At 41.2% G+C, this 21,002-nt stretch overlaps 1 protein-coding gene across 16 annotated transcripts in view; it reads left to right on the forward strand.

Moving 5' to 3' along the window:
• SNX24 (sorting nexin 24) overlaps nucleotides 1–21,002 on the forward strand; it is a 141,498-nt gene that overhangs the window by 18,485 nt on the left and 102,011 nt on the right. For 2 of the 16 annotated variants that reach the window (XR_007356576.2, XR_012668536.1), the window contains exon 1: nucleotides 18,986–19,530. The exons of 8 other annotated variants lie outside the window; for them this stretch is intronic. Coding sequence is in view for 2 of the 8 variants with exons in the window: in XM_048849412.2 (XP_048705369.1) it covers nucleotides 19,102–19,530 (429 nt within the window). In the remaining 6 variants the exon portion in view is untranslated. Of the gene's footprint in view, nucleotides 1–18,985; nucleotides 19,531–21,002 lie in introns of those variants that run through there. 6 more of the 16 variants (XR_007356578.2, XR_007356577.2, XR_007356574.2 and 3 more) reach the window with 4 other exon arrangements.

Below are 21,002 nucleotides of genomic sequence, written 5' to 3' on the forward strand. Positions count from 1 at the left end.
CCCTGAGACACATTCTTTGGTATCTGACTCTTGGCCTGTGATTTGTCATGTCTCTGGTGCTATCAGCATGAAGTAATTTTAATAGATTCTGATGGTTTGCTTTTGGAAGGCAAAGAATGCACTGTAGATTGTGTCAGGTAACTTTCTGTGGCATGTAACATGGTAGAGGCTCTCATGCTGGTGATAGCCAAACAAAAAGAGTATGGAGAAAAAAGGAAGCTATTTTGTGTGGTATTATTAAAAACTGGTATGGACAGCTTTGGTAACTCTTCTCAGCATTTTCAATTACGTTGTTGCTTAAGTCTTGCTCATGTGTAAATAAGAACCCTTTTTCTGTTAATGGTTTGTCATCTTCAGTTGCAAACTGTAAAAATGAATCAGTGATATTGTCTCTTGCCACACAAGCAGAACAACTGCTGAAGTCTGAGATGTAGAAAATAAAAATTTCCAAAGACTGAAACTGTATATGTTGGTACATAATGTAAGGCAAAAATCTTTGTTAAAGTCAATATTAACAATGTAAAGGTTTGGGATTTTTTGAGTGAACCATATATTCACTAGCATATTAGTACCAGGCTTCCCCTTGCAGTAACTTTTTATGCTGCAATACCCCCTATTTGCATCGCATAAAACTGAGATTTTATTAACCCACTGTAGTGCAGAGATTATATGGAATTAATCACTTAATAGATTCTGGATATAGTAATTATGGAAATTGTTCCAGAAATTGGATCTTTTAACTTATTTAGAACAATTCAGCCACTTAATGAAATAAGTAAATGGCATATTTTGTGCTCATCTTTGAAACCACTAAAATGAAATTATTTTGCCATTGACAACTCTGCTCTTTGCATCATTTTTTTTCAACTGACTGCCTTAATTGATTACTTCTATGATGTTAGAGTCTGCAGCATAGATCTCCAGAATTCTGCTGACACCAATTTATTACCGTAAAAGTGCTAATGTTAGTGATTTCATCCAAGAAACATTCAAAACTGTGTCAGTAATCTGTTGCTAAAAACTGTCAGATCATTGACTCCTGTTGTTTTGGACATGCAAGTATTGATTAACAGGGACTTCTCTGGAGAGCAAAACACATTTCTTTGAGTCCTGTGGAAAGAACATTTTTCTGTTTTCGTGCTGTACATTAGTGTGGAGTACATACACACACTTTAATTTTTATCTGATGGTTTTAAAAATGGTTTTATTAATATTCATTGTATCTCTGTGGAATTCACACAAGGAGTGCTCAGACACAGACCATTTCTTCTGACTTTTCCCTAGGGGATGTCTGACAGGAGAGTAACTCTGAGCTGCCCTGCAGCAAAGCAAGTCTGCGTGAGTCTTTGTTAATTCCTTACCCGCCTCACCCTCTACAGGGGTTTAGCAGCTTGCCTTATCTAAGTGAATGTTAAAATGAGGTTGGATTTTCCTGTCTTTAGTATTTACTCTGAATATATTTAGAATACTGTACTGTATTATAAAGCCCCTGGGAAGTATTTTGGATTGCGATCTGAATTAGTGATCAGTAACATAAAAGTAAAAGATGAAGGAAGTGTTTGGTCTTTAAGTTTGAGGTAGGATGTGCAGGGAGAATTCCATGTCTTTCATTTCTATTGCATTTCCATGAATGTTTTGAGGGATAGTATACTTTTCCTAAATTACTCTGCAGGTTGTTATAGTATGACGTGTATTGAGAGTGTGTGTTAATAGATACATAAATAAAACAAGTTCTTCCTTGTTCCCTAATACCAAACCAGAATACCAAGTTATACTGTCAACTAGTGGTGGGAGGCCCAGCATGGAAGATCCCCTTATAAATCGTGTGTACTAATACTACATCTGTTTCATCAGAGACAGAATAACAGGAAGCAGCAAAAGAACCAATTAATTCAGCCAGTTTAATCTCCTGATAAGTGTATGGGGGAAAAGTGTGTATGTGCATGTCGGACCTGGCTACATTGGCAGACCGAAAAAATTGCGTGAAATGTATGTACGGAAACTTTATGGAAGTCTTAAAGACCCAAAGTGGGAGTCCCACTGCATCATCTCCCTAATCCAGTGTTTATCTCCACACAATCCTCCCCTCATAGGCCAACAATTCTTTTTCCTTCCCCACTTCGTTAATTCTCTTCCTCATTAACCCTATCCCTTCCTGCAGCCTATTAGGTCTGCTACATGGTAGTTCTATTCCCTCCTCTCTGCACTCAGCCTATGCTTCACATAAACATTGAGCTGGGCTCCCTGTTCCTCCTCTTGCTGCTGTTCCTATTGCTGCCACTCTCACCATCTCTTCTCCTCCTGTTGGGTTCTCAGGACTTCGAGCCCTCAGCTCTGTCTGAGTCTGACTGAAGGACAAGGGAAAGCTGATGTCAAGGAGGCAGGCTAGGGTGACCAGATAGCAAGTGTGAAAAATTGGGATGGGGGTGGGGTGTAATAGACGCCTGTATAAGAAAAAGCCTTGAATATTGGGACTGTCCCTATAAAATCGGGATAGCTGGTCACCCTAAGGCAGGCTGATTGACTCTGGAAGGAAGGCAGAGTAGCCAGCCATGGGAAGCTGAATAGTAGGGGAGAGTAGGGAACAGACCAAAACCTTCCTCATGCATTGATTGCACTCTTCTGGGAAGAGTTCATATCTTGTGGGTTATGTTCAGTCTGGGGAAATGGAGTGGAGAATTACTTCCCCTTCCCCCTTTTTTTTAACCTGAAAGCTCCTTTTACAGGAATTTTTGCTGCACCAACCATCTCTTCAGTGTCTCTAGCTTGATGTAGGAGAATGGATGCTTCCTCTTTTGCTCTTTGCAAGAATCCTTTTGCTAATGGATTCCTTTTCCCTGGAAAATGAGTGTTTTTATTTTTTCTCAGTAATTTTGCATTGGGAACTGAGAGCAGTGCTTGGAGCAAATTTCCCTAGCAAAGAATTTCCTCTATTCCTTGAACTCCACCAGCCATATTCAGCAGCTATTCACTTGCTCTTGCAGCGAAGGGTTTAGCTGCCTCCACCTTTGGTGCCCAATGGGTGAGGGCACCAAGATAGTTTTAACACTTGCCAGTGGCCAGCCTGCCTCACTTTGAGGTACAACACCTTGGAGACAGCAGCAAGGCAGTTTTGAAACAACTCTCTGTCTGGTCCCCACTTGTACCAAGCCACAAAGCCTGCAGTCAAGTTCGGGAAAGAGGAGGAAAGCTCCCTCAATGGAAACCAGTGCAGAGACATGAAACCCATGAAGTGTTGAGCTTCTCTAACTCCCATCACTTAAGTGGGTGTTTAGGTGCTCAGTGCCTTGCCCAATTTTAACCTAAGGTCAGGGAGCGAGCTTTGCTGGCCTGAGCCAAATGCATTATTCCTGTGATTACAATGGTATTCCTGTTGACAAAAAAATAAAGCCGCCTTATCCTCAAAGAATGCCAGTTATCTTTTAAAATATTAGTTTATGCTTGGTATGTTGGCCAAATGAAAAATGAGTCTGACAGCAGATCAAAGTCCCTACTGCTGGAGGGGTAGAGGAGATTACAATGAAGATATAAAAGTATTCTATGTTTGTTTGCCTTTGAGTAATCCCACGTTTTCACCTGATGAAATAAAAATCACGTGGCATTGGGAAAGAAGATGCTGGATTGCGGAAATGACTTAACCGTGCAAAGATTGTAGGATACTCTCAATTGTTGGATGTATGTTCAGTTTCCCATTCAGGTCCATCCAACTCCTGCAAAACAAAGCAAAATCCAAGCAAATGTCCAGAGGCAAGGAGGTACTGTTGACATGTCTTGATCTTCCAATGCTTTCACTGCCCCTTTCACCAATGCAGGATATTGGTTCAGTATATACAAACTGCATATGTGCACACTGTCTCAAGACATGCGTGGTGAAGTGATCAATATCCTCCCTTGACCATGATGAGCTGCAGAAATATAAAGAGTTATGATTTGGCCAAATTTGAGCCAAATTTTCACAGGCATGGTATCCCAGAGAACTTCATGGCATCCCAGAGAACTTCATATATATAAAATCTCCGTATGCATATGCTCCGTAGAGGCTTGTTAGAGTTTGGCAGCTAAATTCTTTGAAGATTGCCACTGGACTGTGCATGTGCCATCTGCACAGAGCAACGGAGCATGTTCCATCCTGGGGATTCAGAACTAGATAAACTCATGGAGGATAGGTGAATCAATGTGTATCACCAGGATGGGCAGGAATGGTGTCCTTAGCCTCTGTTTGCCAGAAGCTGGGAATGAGCGACAGTGGATGGATCACTTGATGATTACCAGTTCTGTTCATTCCCTCTGAAGCACCTGGCATTGGCTGGCCACTGTCCGAAGACGGGATACTGGGCTAGATGGACCTTTGGTCTGACCCAGTAGGGCTGTTCTTATGTTCTCTTCTGTAAGCAAATAGCTGGGGAACTCACTCTCACTCTTGTGATGAATCCACCTAGAGGGTAACGGCCTACTACTATTACTCTCTGTGTAAAACAGCTAGTTGCTGTATTAGTCCAAGTGGTAGAGGACTGTGCTGTGGATCTAAAAGTTTAAACCCTGTTGATGACACAAGTTTGGACGTAATATGATGTGTTTTCTAGTTTATATTGTTTTTCAGTTTTTTGTTTTAATTAGGCAATTACACACAGCAACAACAAAAACTATGTTAAAAAAAATTAAGGTTGCAAAGTCAAGTATTCCAAAGTTAGGAAATTTCAGAATTAAAGAACCCTGTGTGACCTTAATTCGGCCTCCTTGTGTACACATTATGATAATCTTTAATTACACAATCACATGTTATTTTTGGACTGGACTCCGGCCTCAGTCAGTGCACAGGATAGATGGTGATCTGAAAATGAATCATGACTGCAAAGTGAGGGATGCTAGTGTCTGTGGGACCCCTTCCTTATTTGTTGCAGAAGTGGGAAGGTGTGTTGTAAATGAGGCAGGGCATTACAGAAAGAGATGGTCTTCTGGTTCAAGAAGTTGACGGTCACCCAAGAGAAATTAATTCTATCCCTTCCTCTGCCAAAGTTTCTTTGTGATGTTGAGTATGTCGCATAAACCAAAATGTTCACAGTTGCCTACTAATTGTGTGTTCCTCATTTTATGGATGCCATATTTGCAGAAGTGCTGAGCACTCTTAACTGCAATTGATGTCAGTAGGAGATGTGCTTTATATGTCCCTTAAAAATGCCAAGTATTCTGAAAAATCAGATCATAGGTATTTCCAAAATGAGTAGATAGATGCTTTTTGGTAATTTTGGCCTTAATATAGCTGTGTGTTAGTTCCCCAGCTGTAAAATGGGGTGGTAATGCCACCTAATCTCAGTGGAATTGTGAGGATAAATTCATTAATGTTTGTGAAGTACTTGGAGGCTATGGTGAGACCACCATAGAAATGCCAAGGAGGAAGTTACTAGTTTTGTATTCAGTGTAAGGTTTGGATAGTGTGTGTTCAATGTGTGGCCCCAAGCCTTATTTAAGGAGGAGGATAAAAAGAAGTATTGAATTAATATCTATTTGCTGAATGAGGCAGGAGTCCTGTGGAAAAGCTAGTATATGATAATGTAATTAAAGACTGAATTGTAATAGACACACAAGGGGGCTGAATTAACGTTGCCTTGCAATCTTAATTCTGACATTTCCTATCTTTTGAGTACTTGACTTTGCAACTTTAACACTGTCTTATTGTAGGTTTTTGGATGTATAAAAATTTGTATTTAACAGTTAATATTGTGGTACACAGAAGATTTGACTGCAATCAATAATGAGTTTCACTGAGTTATCCTGACAAATGATGTCAGATAAACTGCAACAGGCTTCTTAAATGTTTTATAACGTGTCACTGTTTTTCTGTTTTCTTCTTTGTTGTAACTTTGTAAATATTTAAATATGAATACCTAAAATAAAATCTTTATAAATGTTCAGCTGCTGTTGAAGACACAAGGGAGTTGGTGCACTGGCTTAGAATCGTACTGCTGCACTTCAAAAAAATATATTTTTGTTTCCACATTCCATGCAGTTTGCTTCACAGATCTGACTAGTGGTCAAACGGTAGGATGTAGGCCCAACTACTGTTAGTTTTTTGGTAAAGGTCAGAGGTCCAGATTCTGCATCCCTTACATTGAGTACTTGCATTGACATCATTGGTGGGACTACTCATAAGTTACCTAACATGGATCATAGTGACTGCTTGTGGCTTACTATTTGCAGTTGGACTGACTAAATTTAAGCAGTGTATATCTGTGGAAACAATGCAAATGTCAGTAATTATAATTTATTATTATTATTTACTTCTTAGTTTTCAGGAATTTGGGAGGGGGGGCAGGCTGTGAAAAATGAAGGGGGAGGGGAGGTAAGCTCCCTTTTATGGACACCCAGCCAGCCAGTTAGCTACAAAATCCCTGTTAGTAGCTATTCTCTACTTGCTTTACCTGTAAAGGGTTAAAAAAAAAAAAAAACATAGATAAAAGGAAGGGAATGGGCACGTGACCAAAAGAGCCAATGGGAGGGCTAGAACTTTTTAAAATTGTGGGAAAAAACTTTCCCTTTGTCTGTCTGTGGTTGTTCTCCTGGAGAACAGGAACAGGGCTGGACTATGCTGTAAGAAGCTTTAAGCCAGTTATAAAAAAAAACATGAAATCATACCTAGAAACTACTTATTTGAAACCCCAGATATATAAGTAGATCAGGAAATGTGTAAAAAGACATAATTAGGTTTATCTCTTTTATTTCTGTAAGGCTTGTGGGCTCCTCTATGCTAACCTCCAAATGCTTTTGTTTTGCTTGTAACTGTTAAGCTGGACCTCAAGAAAACCATTTTTGATGCTTAATTATTATATTTACTCTTTTTAAATCTAGCAGTAGCCTAAGTTCCAGATGTATTTTCTTTCTTTTTGTTTTTAATAAAATTTACCTTTTTTAAGAACAGGATTGGGTTTTTTGTGTCCTAAGAGGTTTGTGCATATGTTGTTTAATTAGCTGGTGACAACAGCTGATTTCCTTTGTTTTCTTTCTCAGCTCGTCCTCAGAGAGGGGGGTGGAAGTGCTTGAGGGTAACTCACAGGGAGGAATTCCCAAGGTGCGCCTTCCTGGAATCAAAGGGGTTTTTTGCATTTGGGTGGTGGCGGCATCTATCCATCCAAGGGCAGAGAGAAGCTGTAACCTTGGGAGTTTAATACAAGCCTGGAGTGGCCTGTATTAATTTTTAGCATATTTGTGGGCCCCCATCTTCTGCACTCGAAGTGCCAGCGTGGGGAATCAGCCTTGACACGGGCTGATTCTAAACTAGTATTGTAACCCCTGCAAGCACACTACCACTAGAGATTGAAACAAAAACAAAAAAACCCTCTTGTGACAGTTTATAGCCACATCTTGAAGAACAGAACAGTTTTTAAAACTGGGGGGTAAAAGTCTGAGTCTGATTTTTGCTGTATGCAAATACTGTTCAATCCTTATACTCCTCTCTCTCCTAAAGTATAGTAGGAAAGTTGCCTATGGTTTTCAAGACTGAGATTTAACATTGCTTTCTCCCACTAGACACTTGGGTCCATGTTGTCCTGTTTTCTTCAGTGAGGCAGGATTTCACCCTCAGATTTATTTGGTGGCTTGTTTCCCTCCATCTTCCCTTCACACTTGCATGGTAAACTATACACATGCATGCTTTTGAAGAGAGGCTGATGGTAGAAGTAGTGCCCTCAGAAGATTTGGATAGTGGAAAACTTTGTTTTCTTTGCATTAACCATGGATTGGGGAATTGTTTTTTAATGAAAAACAATATTTAGCATTTTAAATAACCAGCCATGCTCTAGCCATGCTAGATTGTGTGATTTCTTGAAACAGTTTATTATAGTGTAGCTCTTATTTATTTTATGAGTGGTTTGATGGGCTGTAATAATGGATATTGCATTAAAAGCAAATGTCAAACACTTGACGACTTCAGACTTTAGAAATGACTACGTTTATATCTAGCAATTTTTAATTAATACTTTGCTTTTAAACTAGTAAGAGAGCATAATGGGTTGTGAAGTAAGTGTGTGACAACATTTTATTATTCATTTGGCTCAATAACAAATTTGTATACTAAAACAGATAAGTTAATATTTATACACAATCTTAACCCTAATTTATTTGCATAGCATGGACAATAGAAATCTTAATATGATTCACTGGGTAGATTTTGGTAATAACTGTTCATATTTAATTGGGTGAATACATTACATGCAGCTAAAACTCATTTTAAAATGGCTTTTATTAAATTAACATGACATTTATTTCCATTAAATCATTTTTAAGAAAAGTTCAGTTGTTATTAGTTTAAGATCTATGTGATAACATGCATGATATCTTAACTGTAAATACTGGTATATGGTGTACAGGAACTAAAAGTAAGAGAAGTGTTATGTTCATTATCTAGTTTAATCTTCCAGAAGATTATTAAAATTAGTGATTTTTCTATAACATAATTCTAGGTCTAATCACGTGGAACAATCAGAGCATTATTTATAACTGACCAAGTTACATAAGATACATAAATAAAATCTTTATGTGGAAACTCTCCCTACAAATTAACTGTGTGCTATACAGAATGACTGTACTGTGTTGTGCCATTACTCACATGTCTGACTAACAGACCAGTAGGGGTCACTGTGTGCATTGAATTTAAGTCAGCGAAGTAATTTAAATTAATTTTTAAAATTACATGTTCAATTACATTTTAAAATAAAATAAAAGGGAGGGAAAATCCTAGAGGTTGTCAGAAAATGATGTGAACTTTTTGATCAGAAAAAGGCAGCTATCTGATTAATTGGTTTTCTTCTTTTATTTGTTTGTATTTTTCTGTTATCTTTTAACTTGGGGTGTCTACAAATAGTATATACAACAGTATGTATGGCCAAGATTTTACAAGATGACTACGGAGTTTGGTTTCAGTGTTCCAGCCGTGTTAGTCTGTATCCGCAAAAAGAACAGGAGTACTTGTGGCACCTTAGAGACTAACCAATTTATTTGAGCATAAGTCTTCATGGGCTCCAGCCCACTTCATCAGATGCATGGAATGGAACATATAGTAAGAATATATATATACATTCAGAGAACGTGTGTGTGTGTGTGTGTATATATATATCTCATACAGAGAACATGAAAAGCTGGAAGTTGCCATACCAACTCTAAGAGGCTAATTAATCAAGATAAGCTATTATCATCAGGAGAAAAAAAAATTATAGTGATAATCAAGATGGCCCATTTCAGACAGTTGGCAAGAAGGTGTGAGAAGGATACTTAACATGGGGAAATAGATTCAATTTGTGTAATGACCCAGCCACTCCCAGTCTCTATTCAAGCCCAAGTTAATGGTATGTATCTAGTTCAAAAATTAATTCCAGTTCAGCAGTTTCTCGTTGGAGTCTGTTTTTGAAGATTTTCTGTTGCAAAATTGCCACCTTTAAGTCTGTTACTGAATGACCAGAGGGGTTGAAGTGTTTTCCGACTGGTTTTTGAATGTTATGATTCCTGATGTCAGATTTGCGTCCATTTATTCTTTTGTTTAGAGACTGTCCGGTTTGGCCAATGTACATGGCAGAGGGGCATTGCTGGCGCATGATGGCATATATCACATTGGTAGATGTGCAGGTGATCGAGCCCCTGATGGCGTGGCTAATGTGATTAGATCCTGTGATGGTGTCACTTGAATAGATATGTGGACAGAGTTGGCAACGGGATTTGTTGCAAGGATAGGTTCCTGGGTTAGTGTTTTTGTTGTGTGGTGTGTGGTTGCTGGTGAGTATTTGCTTCAGGTTGGTCGGCTATCTGTAAGCAAGGACTGGTCTGTCTCCCAAGATCTGCAAGAGTGAGGGATCCCCTTTCAGGATAGGTTGTAGATCTTTGACGATGCACTGGAGAGGTTTTAGTTGGGGGCTGAAGGTGACGGCGAGTGGCGATCCGTTATTTTCTTTGTTGGGCCTGTCCTGTAGTAGGTGACTTCTGGGTACTCTTCTGGCTTTGTCAATCTGTTTCTTCACTTCAGCAGGTGGGTATTGTAGTTGTAAGAATGCTTGATAGAGATCTTGTAGGTATTTGTCTCTGTCTGAGGGATTGGAGCAAATGTGGTTGTATCTTAGAACTTGGCTGTAGACAATGGATCATGTGGTGTGTCCTGGATGGAAGCTGGAGGTATGTAGGAAAGTATAGCGGTCAGTAGGTTTCCGGCATAGGGTGGTGGTTATGTGACCATCGCTTATTAGCGCAGTAGTGTCCTGGAAATGGACCACTTGTATGGATTGGTCTAGACTGAGGTTGATGGTGGGATGAAAATTGTTGAAATCATGGTGGAATTCCTCAAGGGCTTCTTTTCCATGAGTCCATCATCAGTGTAGCCAGGTCACATACAATAATAGCTCATCTTAATTAATTAGCCTCTTAGAGTTGGTATGGCAACTTCCAGCTTTTCATGTTCTCTGATGTATGTATATTTTCTTACTATATGTTCCATTCTATGCATCTGATGAAGTGGGCTGTAGCCCACAAAAGCTTATGCTCAAATAAATTTGTTAGTCTCTAAGGTGCCACAAGTACTCCTGTTCTTTTTACAGAGTTTGGGTGTCTCAATGTTTGGGTGCCCAACTTGAATCAACTAAAAGGTGACTGATTTTTAGAGAGTGAATTTACTCAGCATTTGCTGAAAATCAAGTGCTTTTAAGGTGTGTCTGGGCACTCAAAGTCACTGATAATTTTGTAAAATCTTAGCCATATATGTTTAGGCTCAAGCAGAGTCAAATGCTGAGTGTGGGAGGAGAGAGAGAGAGGGAGAGATTCAAAACAAATGGTTCAGTGCTGTTTTTCTCCTTCCTCTTCCCTTCCGTAAACCAAAACTTAAAATTTTGTTTAACAAACCAGAGGGAACACACTAAACACACTTTTCCTTTTAAAATAAGCATATGGGTTTAATTTTTGGCCAACATGGACTGCCAGTGAAAAAGGGAACACAGTTTAGGAAAGGATATAACAATCCAGAGCAGTATTCTGTCCTTTAAGGCCAAGTGGATGGGTATTGGGAAAACATGGAAAGTCTTCACTCCCTTAATGCTGATCATGAAGTGGAAATCAAGATGACTCTGAATCATGTCAGAGCAAAATGTGAGACCCGTCTGTTTGCAGAGTTTTTCCATAACAGTAACACTTGAAGAATGTCCCAGAAAAAATTTCTGATGATAAACATTAGAATTAATTTGTGTGAAACACCCTCTATGTTTATGTGCGTAGGCATTTGCGTGTGTGTGCATGTGCACACACATATACACCCATCTATTAATGGCTATTTCTGAGGGAGATATGAAGAATCGTTCATCAGACCACATGTTACTTAATGTAATATTTTTGGCACCCTGATCTCTAGTGAGCATTAGGAATTCATAGACAATTCACTAAGTTGTTTAGCACTCCAGGATCTGTATTGGTTGTTCCTATTTCTGTTTTTATCCCTGGGACATTCATCTCTTCCACCCTTACTGCCACAGTTTTTGTATATGCACTGTTCTGTCCTGCAATAATGTATTGTGGAGTTCACATATACACCTTGGGTCTGATCCAAAACTTACTGAAGTCTATTTGAGTCTTTCCCTTGATGTCAGTGGGTTTTGGATCAGGCCCCTTTTGCATGGCAAGAGAGAATGGATAGTCTTATGGTTAAAGCAAAAGGATGAGAGTTGGGAGATGTCAGTTCAGTTTCTGGCTCTGGTAAGTTAATTGAGGTGGGATCCATGAAGGGACTTGTGCTTTGCAACTCTGAGTGTCCTAGAGCCTAACTTTTAGGCATCCAGAAAATCACAGGAACCACACTGTGATTCACAAAGTCTGAATTACATGCCTAGGCTACCTATACAATGAATGGAACCTAAAAATGCAATCCACAAAAGCCAGCATGTTAGGTGCAAAGCCACCTAAGCCAGCTAGTGGGCGATGTTGACAAGAGAGGTGTGTGCACAGAGATAGGTGCCTAAGTCCAGGTTGCTGGGAGGTGCCCATTGCAAGCCTAGATAGGAAGATGACAGGAACCCAGCACCTGGAGTTGGATGGCTTAGGCACCTAAGCTGCCACTTGTGGAAATGAGTTAGGCTCGTGCCTTGCTTTACACAAAACAGGAGCAGCAGAAGGAGGTCGTGCTACACACCTTATAACTTTTAGCATGGTGGTTAAAGTACTCACCTGAGATATGGGAGAAGAAGGTTCAATTCCCCGCCTGCCTGAAGGGAAGAAAAGAATTTGAACAGGGATCTCCCACCCCAGAGTGCTCTAACCACTGAGCTATGGCATATTTTAATGTGGGGCTCCCTCAGTCTCTCCTATTGAAGCTATTGCACTGTGGGCAGGAAACTGGACTTGGGGTCTTCCACTTCCCAGGTGGGTGCCCTAACCACTGGGTACCCCTGCTCCAATCACTCATTATTTATCCACAGTGGAACAGCTTTAACAGGAGGGACTGAGGTAGTCCCATATCAGGCTGTCCCATAGCTTGGTGGGTAAAGCAGTGATCCTCGGACTGCAGCTCATGAGCTGCACGTGGTTCTTTAATGTGTCTCCTGCAGCTGTTTGCAGCACATATTAAAACACTGTGTGATTTAATTATTAACCGATCTAAGTTAACCAATCAGGATGCTTTTACTATGTTATTAACCAATTAACTTACACAAAGTTATTAATTTACGTGATGTGAGAATTTTTTATTTATATATATATATATATATGTACACACACACACACAATATTTCCCCTGTCATACTGTTTAAATATGAATAGTGCTATAGTAAACAAAACAGTGAATTCACACTACTATGGCTCTTCTAGGTAATGTTGGTCTCTAATTTGGCTCCTGAACTACTGAGGCCTGAGTATCACTGAGGTAGAGCATTCTCCCAAGAAGTGGGAGACCCCTGTTCAAATCTTTTCTTGCCCACTGGCAGCTAAACGTTATAAGGTGGGCATCACCGCTGCCTCATGCTACTACTCTGGAGATATTTTGACTGGACCCAGTCTGGTAGGTGTGCTTAGAGGCTGCTACACACAACTTAGGTAGGCGAATGCTTATCTTCCCCCTGTTTGTGAATTGCTCTGGGACTTAGGCAGGAAATAGGTGCTCAGATGCCTAGAATACAGCAGCATTACATATGTTTCGGGGTCTAAAACTTAGTTCGCAAGTGAGTTTACATGCCAACAGGTTAATTAGCAGCCAGGCGGGAGTTTCTTGGATCATAGTTGTCAAGGTTCCTTCCACACTGTGAACTCTAGGGTACAGATGTGGGGACCCGCAAGAAACCCCCCTAAGCTCATTTTTACCAGCTTAGGTTAAAACTTCCCCAAGGCGCGAACTATTTTACCTTTTTTCCTTGGATTTTATTGCTGCCACCACCAAGCGTCTAACAGATATATAACAGGAACAGAGCCCGCTTGGAAACATCTTTCCCCCCAAAATCCTCCCCAAACCCTACACCCCCTTTCCTGGGGAAGGCTTGATAAAAATCCTCACCAATTTGCATAGGTGAACACAGACCCAAACCCTTGGATCTTAAGAACAATGAAAAAGCAATCAGGTTCTTAAAAGAAGAATTTTAATTGTAGAAAAAAAGTAAAAGAATCACCTCTGTAAAATCAGGATGGTAAATACCTTACAGGGTAATCAGATTCAAAACATAGAGAATCCCTCTAGGCAAAACCTTAAGTGACAAAAAGACACAAAAACAGGAATATACATCCCATTCAGCACAGCTATTTTATCAGCCATTTAAACAAAACAGAATCTAATGCATATCTAGCTAGATTACTTACTAAGTTCTAAGACTCCATTCCTGTTCTGTTCCCGGCAAAAGCATCACACAGACAGAGCAAACCTTTGTTTCTCCCCCCTCCCCCCCTTCAGCTTTGAAAGTATCCTGTCTCCTCATTGGTCATTTTGGTCAGGTGCCAGCGAGGTTATCCTAGCCTCTTAACCCTTTACAGGTGAAAGGGTTTGTCCTCTAGCCAGGAGGGATTTTAAAGGTGTTTAACCTTCCCTTTATACTTATGATAACAGTGGTGCCACATGCAGGATTTAGGTGCCTACCTCTGGGGTTTAGCAAAAACAACGAGGAGTCCTTGTGGCACTTTAGAGACTAATAAATTTATTTGGACACAAGCTTTCATGGGCTAAAACCCACTTCATCAGATGCCACAAGGACTCCTTGTTTTTTTTGCTGATACAGACTAACATGGCTACCACTCTGAAATCTGGGGTTTAGGTGTCTGTTGCTTTGTGGATCCCACCTTTAGTCCCTGGTCCTGCAATTGACTCAATAAGGAAACAAGTATCCACCAATATAGAGTCAGTTCCCCTTCTGAAAAATAGTAATAATCCTTTCATATGTCTCTGTGTTGTTACAAGGGTAAAAGCATTAATGTTTGTGAGGCTCTCATATATTGCAATGTTTGGGAGCAGAGAAAGCAGTATATAAATGCCTAGATAGAGAGGTACTAGGCAAGTATTTTTCCTATTTTTCTGCGGCTGCTCTGAACCTTCTGGATTTGGCTCATGGTCAATAACTATAAATTTGTGCTTATCCATTCTGACTACACAAAAATGTCTCACAAGATTATCTCTATGGCTTTTTCTGTTCATATAAATTTGTTAAAATTTTAGGTGTATTTGGGTAATTTTGTTTTTGTTTTTCATTTAATTTTGTTTTTTCATTTAAAATGTATCTGTCGGTAACTTTGGAGGTGGTAACTTATACGCAGAGAGATGAATATAGGGAGAGGAGTCCAAGAAATTGATGGCAAAATCATAGGTGCTGGAACTACGGGTGCTAGGGTTGCTGCCGCACCCTCTGGCTTGAAGTGGTTTTCTTTATATACAGGGTTTACAGCTTGCTTCAGTGGGTCTCAGCAGCCCCCCTATAAAAATTGTTCCAGCACCCCTTGGCAAAATCCACTTAAGCAGGAAAAAAATCCAGTTCCCTCCTCCTTGCCAAACATCCCCAGGACTGCACGGGAGCAAGAAAGTTGACTGGCATAAAACTGAGCCCCTCTTTTTATTATAGTTCATGTTTTATTTTTTGCTTGGTAAGTTTTTCAAGAAAAGGTGATAATTTCTGTGCTTGCAAAATGTACCACCTTCAAATGGTTAGTGGTAAATTTTGATAGGAATATAACAACTCTGGCATGCTTTTTACCAGATGCTATGAACAGCTGTCAAGTTTGTTGTGCCATCTCAATGCATTTACAAACAATTTTAATTCGGTGGACGTGAACCTTACAGCATCATGGTGTTGGGTTTTTGTTTCTTTGTTTTTCCTCTTCTGTTTGATGTCTGCATTGTCTGTGGAGTTTTATTTAAATCATAGTTTTCCCTTTTTTCCCCTCTGTGTCTGATGGTTGCTCTTGTTTTAGTCTTTTAAAAAAAAAATCGCATTTCTTGACACTGTTGCTTTAATCTCTATGGCGCTGTTCTTCAAAATGAACACCCTGCTCAAGTGTTCATTTATGAGACACTAGTAGTCAAAACCCTCTTTGTGTGCCCTGCTATAGCAACAAAAATAAACAGGAAATTAAATTTTATTTGTAAATATTTTTAAACTATAACTGCTGGTACAGTAGACACGAAGCTATTTGCAGAATTCTCTATTGGCCCACATTAATGGTCTCATATTGACATGCCAGAAAACTATCAAGAAAAAATTCATACAGGTAGCTGGTAATACTGATCGTTTATAATCGCACATAGTATATTCCACTAAGTTAGAACAATTAAGTTATTTACTCTGATAGTTAATGTTAATTATTTCTGCTTAGTTAGGATATTATTAGCACCTTCTGCTAAATGGAGACACATTTAGCTGGTGCCAAGTAATTAAATAGTGTTTAACCAGATGTTATTAAATGTTAAATTTTGAGGCCTAGTGGTTTTTTAAAAGAGAAACTGTGTTCCAGTGTATTTGTTTAGACTGAAATAATAAAAGACACCTATACAGGGCTCTAGACACCCTAACATATCATTAGTAATACAGCAAAATCCCAGCATCATTAAAATATAAATTCAAATAGGATCTCAGCCAAACAGCTACAGGAGGGGAGTGGGAAAGGGAATCCTTTCCAGGCCTTCATCTTTGATGGAAGCATACCCACAGCCCTCTCCAAAAGGCAGATGTCTTTTGCAGCATTCCCAGAAGGTCACCAAATTTGGGCTATTTTGGACCAAGTTGAGGGAACAAGTTCCGTGGTCCCAGAGGAGATATAAGTTTAAGTATTGTATTCAGTATAGTATTTTATGATTTCCAGAGCTTTCAGTTTTAAATGACCTCTTAAGGGTGATAAGAGTTGAACAGGTGGTCCACTAGGAAGTCCCAATTCTTTCTGTCTTTCTTTCTCAGTTTCAAGAATAGATGTGCTTCACTTTAAAGTACAGCAGTGGGTAAAGCTGGGCTCTGAGCAACTGCAGCATGTAAATCCTATCTCTGAAGGAGCTGTCCTTTCTGGGTGCTCCCAGAACACGACGCCAAGAACCTGGCTGCAGGTTAAGATGCTGAGGCAGGGAAGAAGAGTTGCTACATCCTGGAGCTGCTCTAAGATGCTAAGCCTCTCGAGGTAGTGGGGTTGGTGTGTAATTGAACCAGGGCAGTGGCTGAATATTCTGGGTCTCCCAGGTGAGTAGAGTAGGTGGTCTTGCCAGGGAGAGGCATGAGATGGTTGTGAAGATGGGCAAAGGGGCATAATATGGAAGGAAGGTACTAGAGTTGAGTCATGGGGCCCCCTCTTGGAAGTTGTGGTTGGAGATGCTCCGAGTTATCATGCTCCTGCCCTGCTTACTACAGAGTAGCAGTTAAGCAATGAAAACATAATGCTGAACAGTTTGAGCCACCTGAATAGTCATTCCAAACATTACCAGGTTTTAAGTAATATTTTGATGGCCTTTCCCACAGATAACTTACATGTGCTAATAGTACCAGTATAGCTAAAAAGCAATAGTTTAGATGGTCAGGGGGGTCACTATTTATGTCTCTATTAAAAGTTCCTATCAAACAGAAGTCAAAGTAGTGCAGAACACTTGTGTTTTAGTAAACCTTTCATAACACATCAGCCGACTATGGCACTAAAATCTATTCCTTTCCAATACCAAAGCAAGAAGCCTTTCATGCATAATGAATTGAAATATTAGTTTTTCTTTTGACTTTGACTTAAACTCCATAGAGTTTAACTAGGAAAACAGAAAAGTCATTACTTCAGCTCGTGTGCCTTTCTGGAAAGAAGTAATGATAATGCTGCAGGCGTGCTTTGAGCAATGATCCAGGCATTTACTCAGTTCATATATCCCTGTCATGAAGAGTCAGTTCTGTTCTTTTGAAGTCATATCCAGTGATGTGGGCTTCCTGTGAATCATTTAGTAAGTACAAAAGTCTTCTGTCTCCTTTAAAAAAAAATGTCTGTGGTGTTTGGTTTTTTTACAATGAAATCAAAGAGTGTTGAGATCATGTCATAAATGCAAACAAGTAACTTTGATTGTCATTATGCAGTTAGTACTTGGTAAATGCTGTAGGTAATTGAAGCAGAACATACAATGAATAAAACTGGAAAACTGGGCTAGATTCACAAAGGGACTTAAGTGCCTTATTGCCACTTTTAGCCCCTAAGTCCCAGATTTAGGAGCCACTGGTATTGACAGTACCCCTGATCAGCTGCCGCTGAACCCCATAGGCACCTAAACTTGCTTGGCATCTAAGTGTTTGCAGAAAAATATTCTGGGTGTTACTGCCTCTGAGCATGCACACTGCTGCCTCGCTTTAGCTGTCCAGATGCCTGCGCCCAATAGGGTTTCATGAGCCAGGTGAAGATAGGCGTTCCTTCACCTAACCCTCCTGCAGGGCCTGATGTGGTAGGCGTGTTCAGAGCATGCCCAGCTCCACACAGAATGGCTAGTAGAGGGGGGAAGGCAAAGCCCTTTCTCATAACTTTTAGCTTAGTGGTTACTGTATTCACCTGGAATATTGGACACCCCTAGTTCAAGTCACCCCTTATACCTGAGGAGGAACAAGGAATTTGAACAGGGATCTGCCAGCTCACAGGTGAGCGCGCTAACCACTGGACTATGAGATATTTTGAGTGACGCTACCTCAGTCTCTCCTGTTGAAGCTGTTCCATTTTGGATTAAATAATTAGAGAGTAGTTGGCTGAGAAAAAAACGTGCATGCATGAGAATGACCCAGGATGTGAGAGACCTAGGGATCCAGTCCCCCTGATCTGGTGACTTGTTATGCAAAGTGGAACTGTGTCAAGAGGAGAGACAGAGGGAACTTCCTCCTCCAGTCTCTTGAAAGAAACTGTTAGGCGCTGACTCCAGGACAGGGTTTTCAGCTGAGAATCCCAAGCAAAAGAAGTTGCCTTCCCCGCAACTTGGACTTACGCACCGAACTCCCTTAACACACCACTCCCCCTGCTCCTCAGCATCTCTCATTAGCTGGCTTAGGCAAGGAGCCACCTAGCATGCTGGATTTTGTGAACCCTATTCATCTCTTCCATTCAGTGTAGGAAGCCTGAGCACCGAACTCAGGCTTTGTGAATCTCAGTGATGACCTCGATGCCTAAAAGTTAGGTGTTATGACACAAAACTAGTCCATTTTATTTATTCATTTAGCCCTAGTCTACACTACGAGTTTAGGTCGAGTTTAGCAGTGTTAGATCGATTTAACTCTGCACCCGTCCACACAATGAAGCCATTTTTGTCGACTCAATGGGCTCTTAAAATCGATTTTTGTACTCCTCCCCAACAAGGGGATTAGCACTGAAATCGACATCGCCAGGTTGAATTTGGGGTAGTGTGGACGCAATTCGACGGTATTGGCCTCCGGGAGCTATCCCAGGATGCTCCATTGTGACTGCTCTAGACAGCAGTCTCAACTTGGCTGCACTGGGCAGGTAGACAGGAAAAGCCCCGCAAACTTTTGAATTTCATTTTCTGTTTGGCCACCGCGGTAAGCTGATCAGCACAGGTGACCGTGCAGATCTCATCAGCAGAGGTGACCATGGAGTCCCAGAGTCGCAAAAGAGCTCCAGCATGGACCGAACAGGAGGTCCTGGATCTGATCGCTGTACGGGGAGATGAATCCGTTCTATCAGAACTCCGTTCCAAAAGACGAAATGCCAAAATATTTGAAAAGAATCTCCAAGGACATGAAGGACAGAGGCTGTAACAGGGACCCGCAGCAGTGCCGCTTGAAACTTAAGGAGCTTAGGCAAGCCTACCAAAAAACCCAAGAGGCAAACGCCCGCTCGGGGTCAGAGCCCCAGACATGCCGCTTCTGTGATGAGCTGCCTGCAATTCTACAACTACCCCACACCTGTACGTGGACTTCTGCAAGGGAATTTCACGCAACAGGGATGAAGATTTTGGGGATGAGGAAGATGATAGCGCACACCAGGCAAGCAGAGAAACCATTCTCCCTGACAGCTGGGAACTGTTTATCACCCTGGATCCAGTACCCTCCCAAGCCGGGCTCCTGGACCTTGAAGGTGGAGAAGGCACCTCTGGTGAGTGTACCTTTGTAAATATAATACAAGGTTTAAAAGCAAGCATGTTTAATGATTAATTTGCCATGAAGACTTGGGATGCATTTGTGGCCAGTACAGCTACTGGAAAAGTCTGTTAACATGTCTGGGGATGGAGCGGAAATCCCCCAGGGACATCTCAATGAAGCTCTCCTTGAGGTACTCCCAAAGCCTTTGCAAAAGGTTTCTGGGGAGGGCAGCCTTATGGCGTCCTCCATGGTAGGACACTTTACCACACCAGAGCAGTAGCACATAGTCTGGAATCATTGCATAAGAAAGCATGGCAATGTGTAGTCCTGGTGTTTTCTGGCATTCAAGCAACATCCATTCTTTATCTCTCTGTGTTATCCTCAGGAGAGTGATATCACTCATGGTCACCTGGTTGAAATAGGGGAATTTTATTCAGGGGACATCAGAGGTGGCCATTCCTGCTGGGCTGTTTGCCTGTGGCTGAAAAGAAATAATTCCTGCTGTTAGCCACGCGGTGGGGGGAGGGGTGAAGCGATCATCCCAGAATATTGGGTGTGTGGGGGGGTTTAGTTGGGTTTGTGCTGCACATTAACCCGAAAATATCAGCCCCTCCTTTTAAATGGCCGATGTGTCTTTTTCAATTTTACTCTCCCTTTTTTTCCTCCCATTGCTGCAACTGTTTCAACGCTGCCACTAGTATCTCCATCCCAGAGGCTAGTGCAGATAAGAAGGTGAAAAAAACGCACTCACGATGAAATGTTCTCTGAGCTCATGCAGTCCTGCCGCACTGCAAGAGTCCAGCAGAATGCGTGGAGGCAGAAAATACCAGAGTCCAGGAAAGCACAAAATGAACGTGAGGACAGATGGCTGGAGCAACAGGAGAGGTGGCGGCAGCGTGATGAAAGGAGGCAGGATGCAATGCTGAGGCTACTAAAGGATCAAACTGATATGCTCCAGCGTATGGTGGAGCTGCAGGAAAGGCACAGACTGCCACTGCAGCCCTGTGTAATCAACCGCCCTCCTCCCCAAGTTCCATAGTCTCCTCACCCAGATGCCCAAGAATGCGGGGGGCGGGAGAGTCTCTGGGCACCCAATCACTCCACCCCAGAGGACTGCCCAAGCAACAGAAGGCTGGCATTCAATAAGTTTTGAAGTGCAGTGTGGCCTTGTCCTTCCCTCCTCTCCCACCCCTCCCTGGGCTACCTTGGCAGTTATCCCCCTATTTGTGTGACAAATTAATAAAGAATGCATGAATTTGAAACAACAATGACTTTATTGCTTCTGCAAGTGGTGATAGAAAGGGGGAGGGCGTTTGGCTTACAGAGAAGTAGAGTGAACCAAGAGGGTGGGTTTTCATCAAGGAGGAACAAACAGAACTGTCACACTGTAGCCTGGTCAGCCATGAAACTGGTTTTCAAAGCTTCTCTGATGTTCAGCAAGCCCTGCTGTGCTCTTGTAACTGCCCTGGTGTCTGGCTGCACATA

The sequence above is a fragment of the Caretta caretta genome, chromosome 5 (genome assembly GCF_965140235.1).
Source record: "Caretta caretta isolate rCarCar2 chromosome 5, rCarCar1.hap1, whole genome shotgun sequence".
NCBI lineage: Eukaryota > Metazoa > Chordata > Testudines > Cheloniidae > Caretta > Caretta caretta.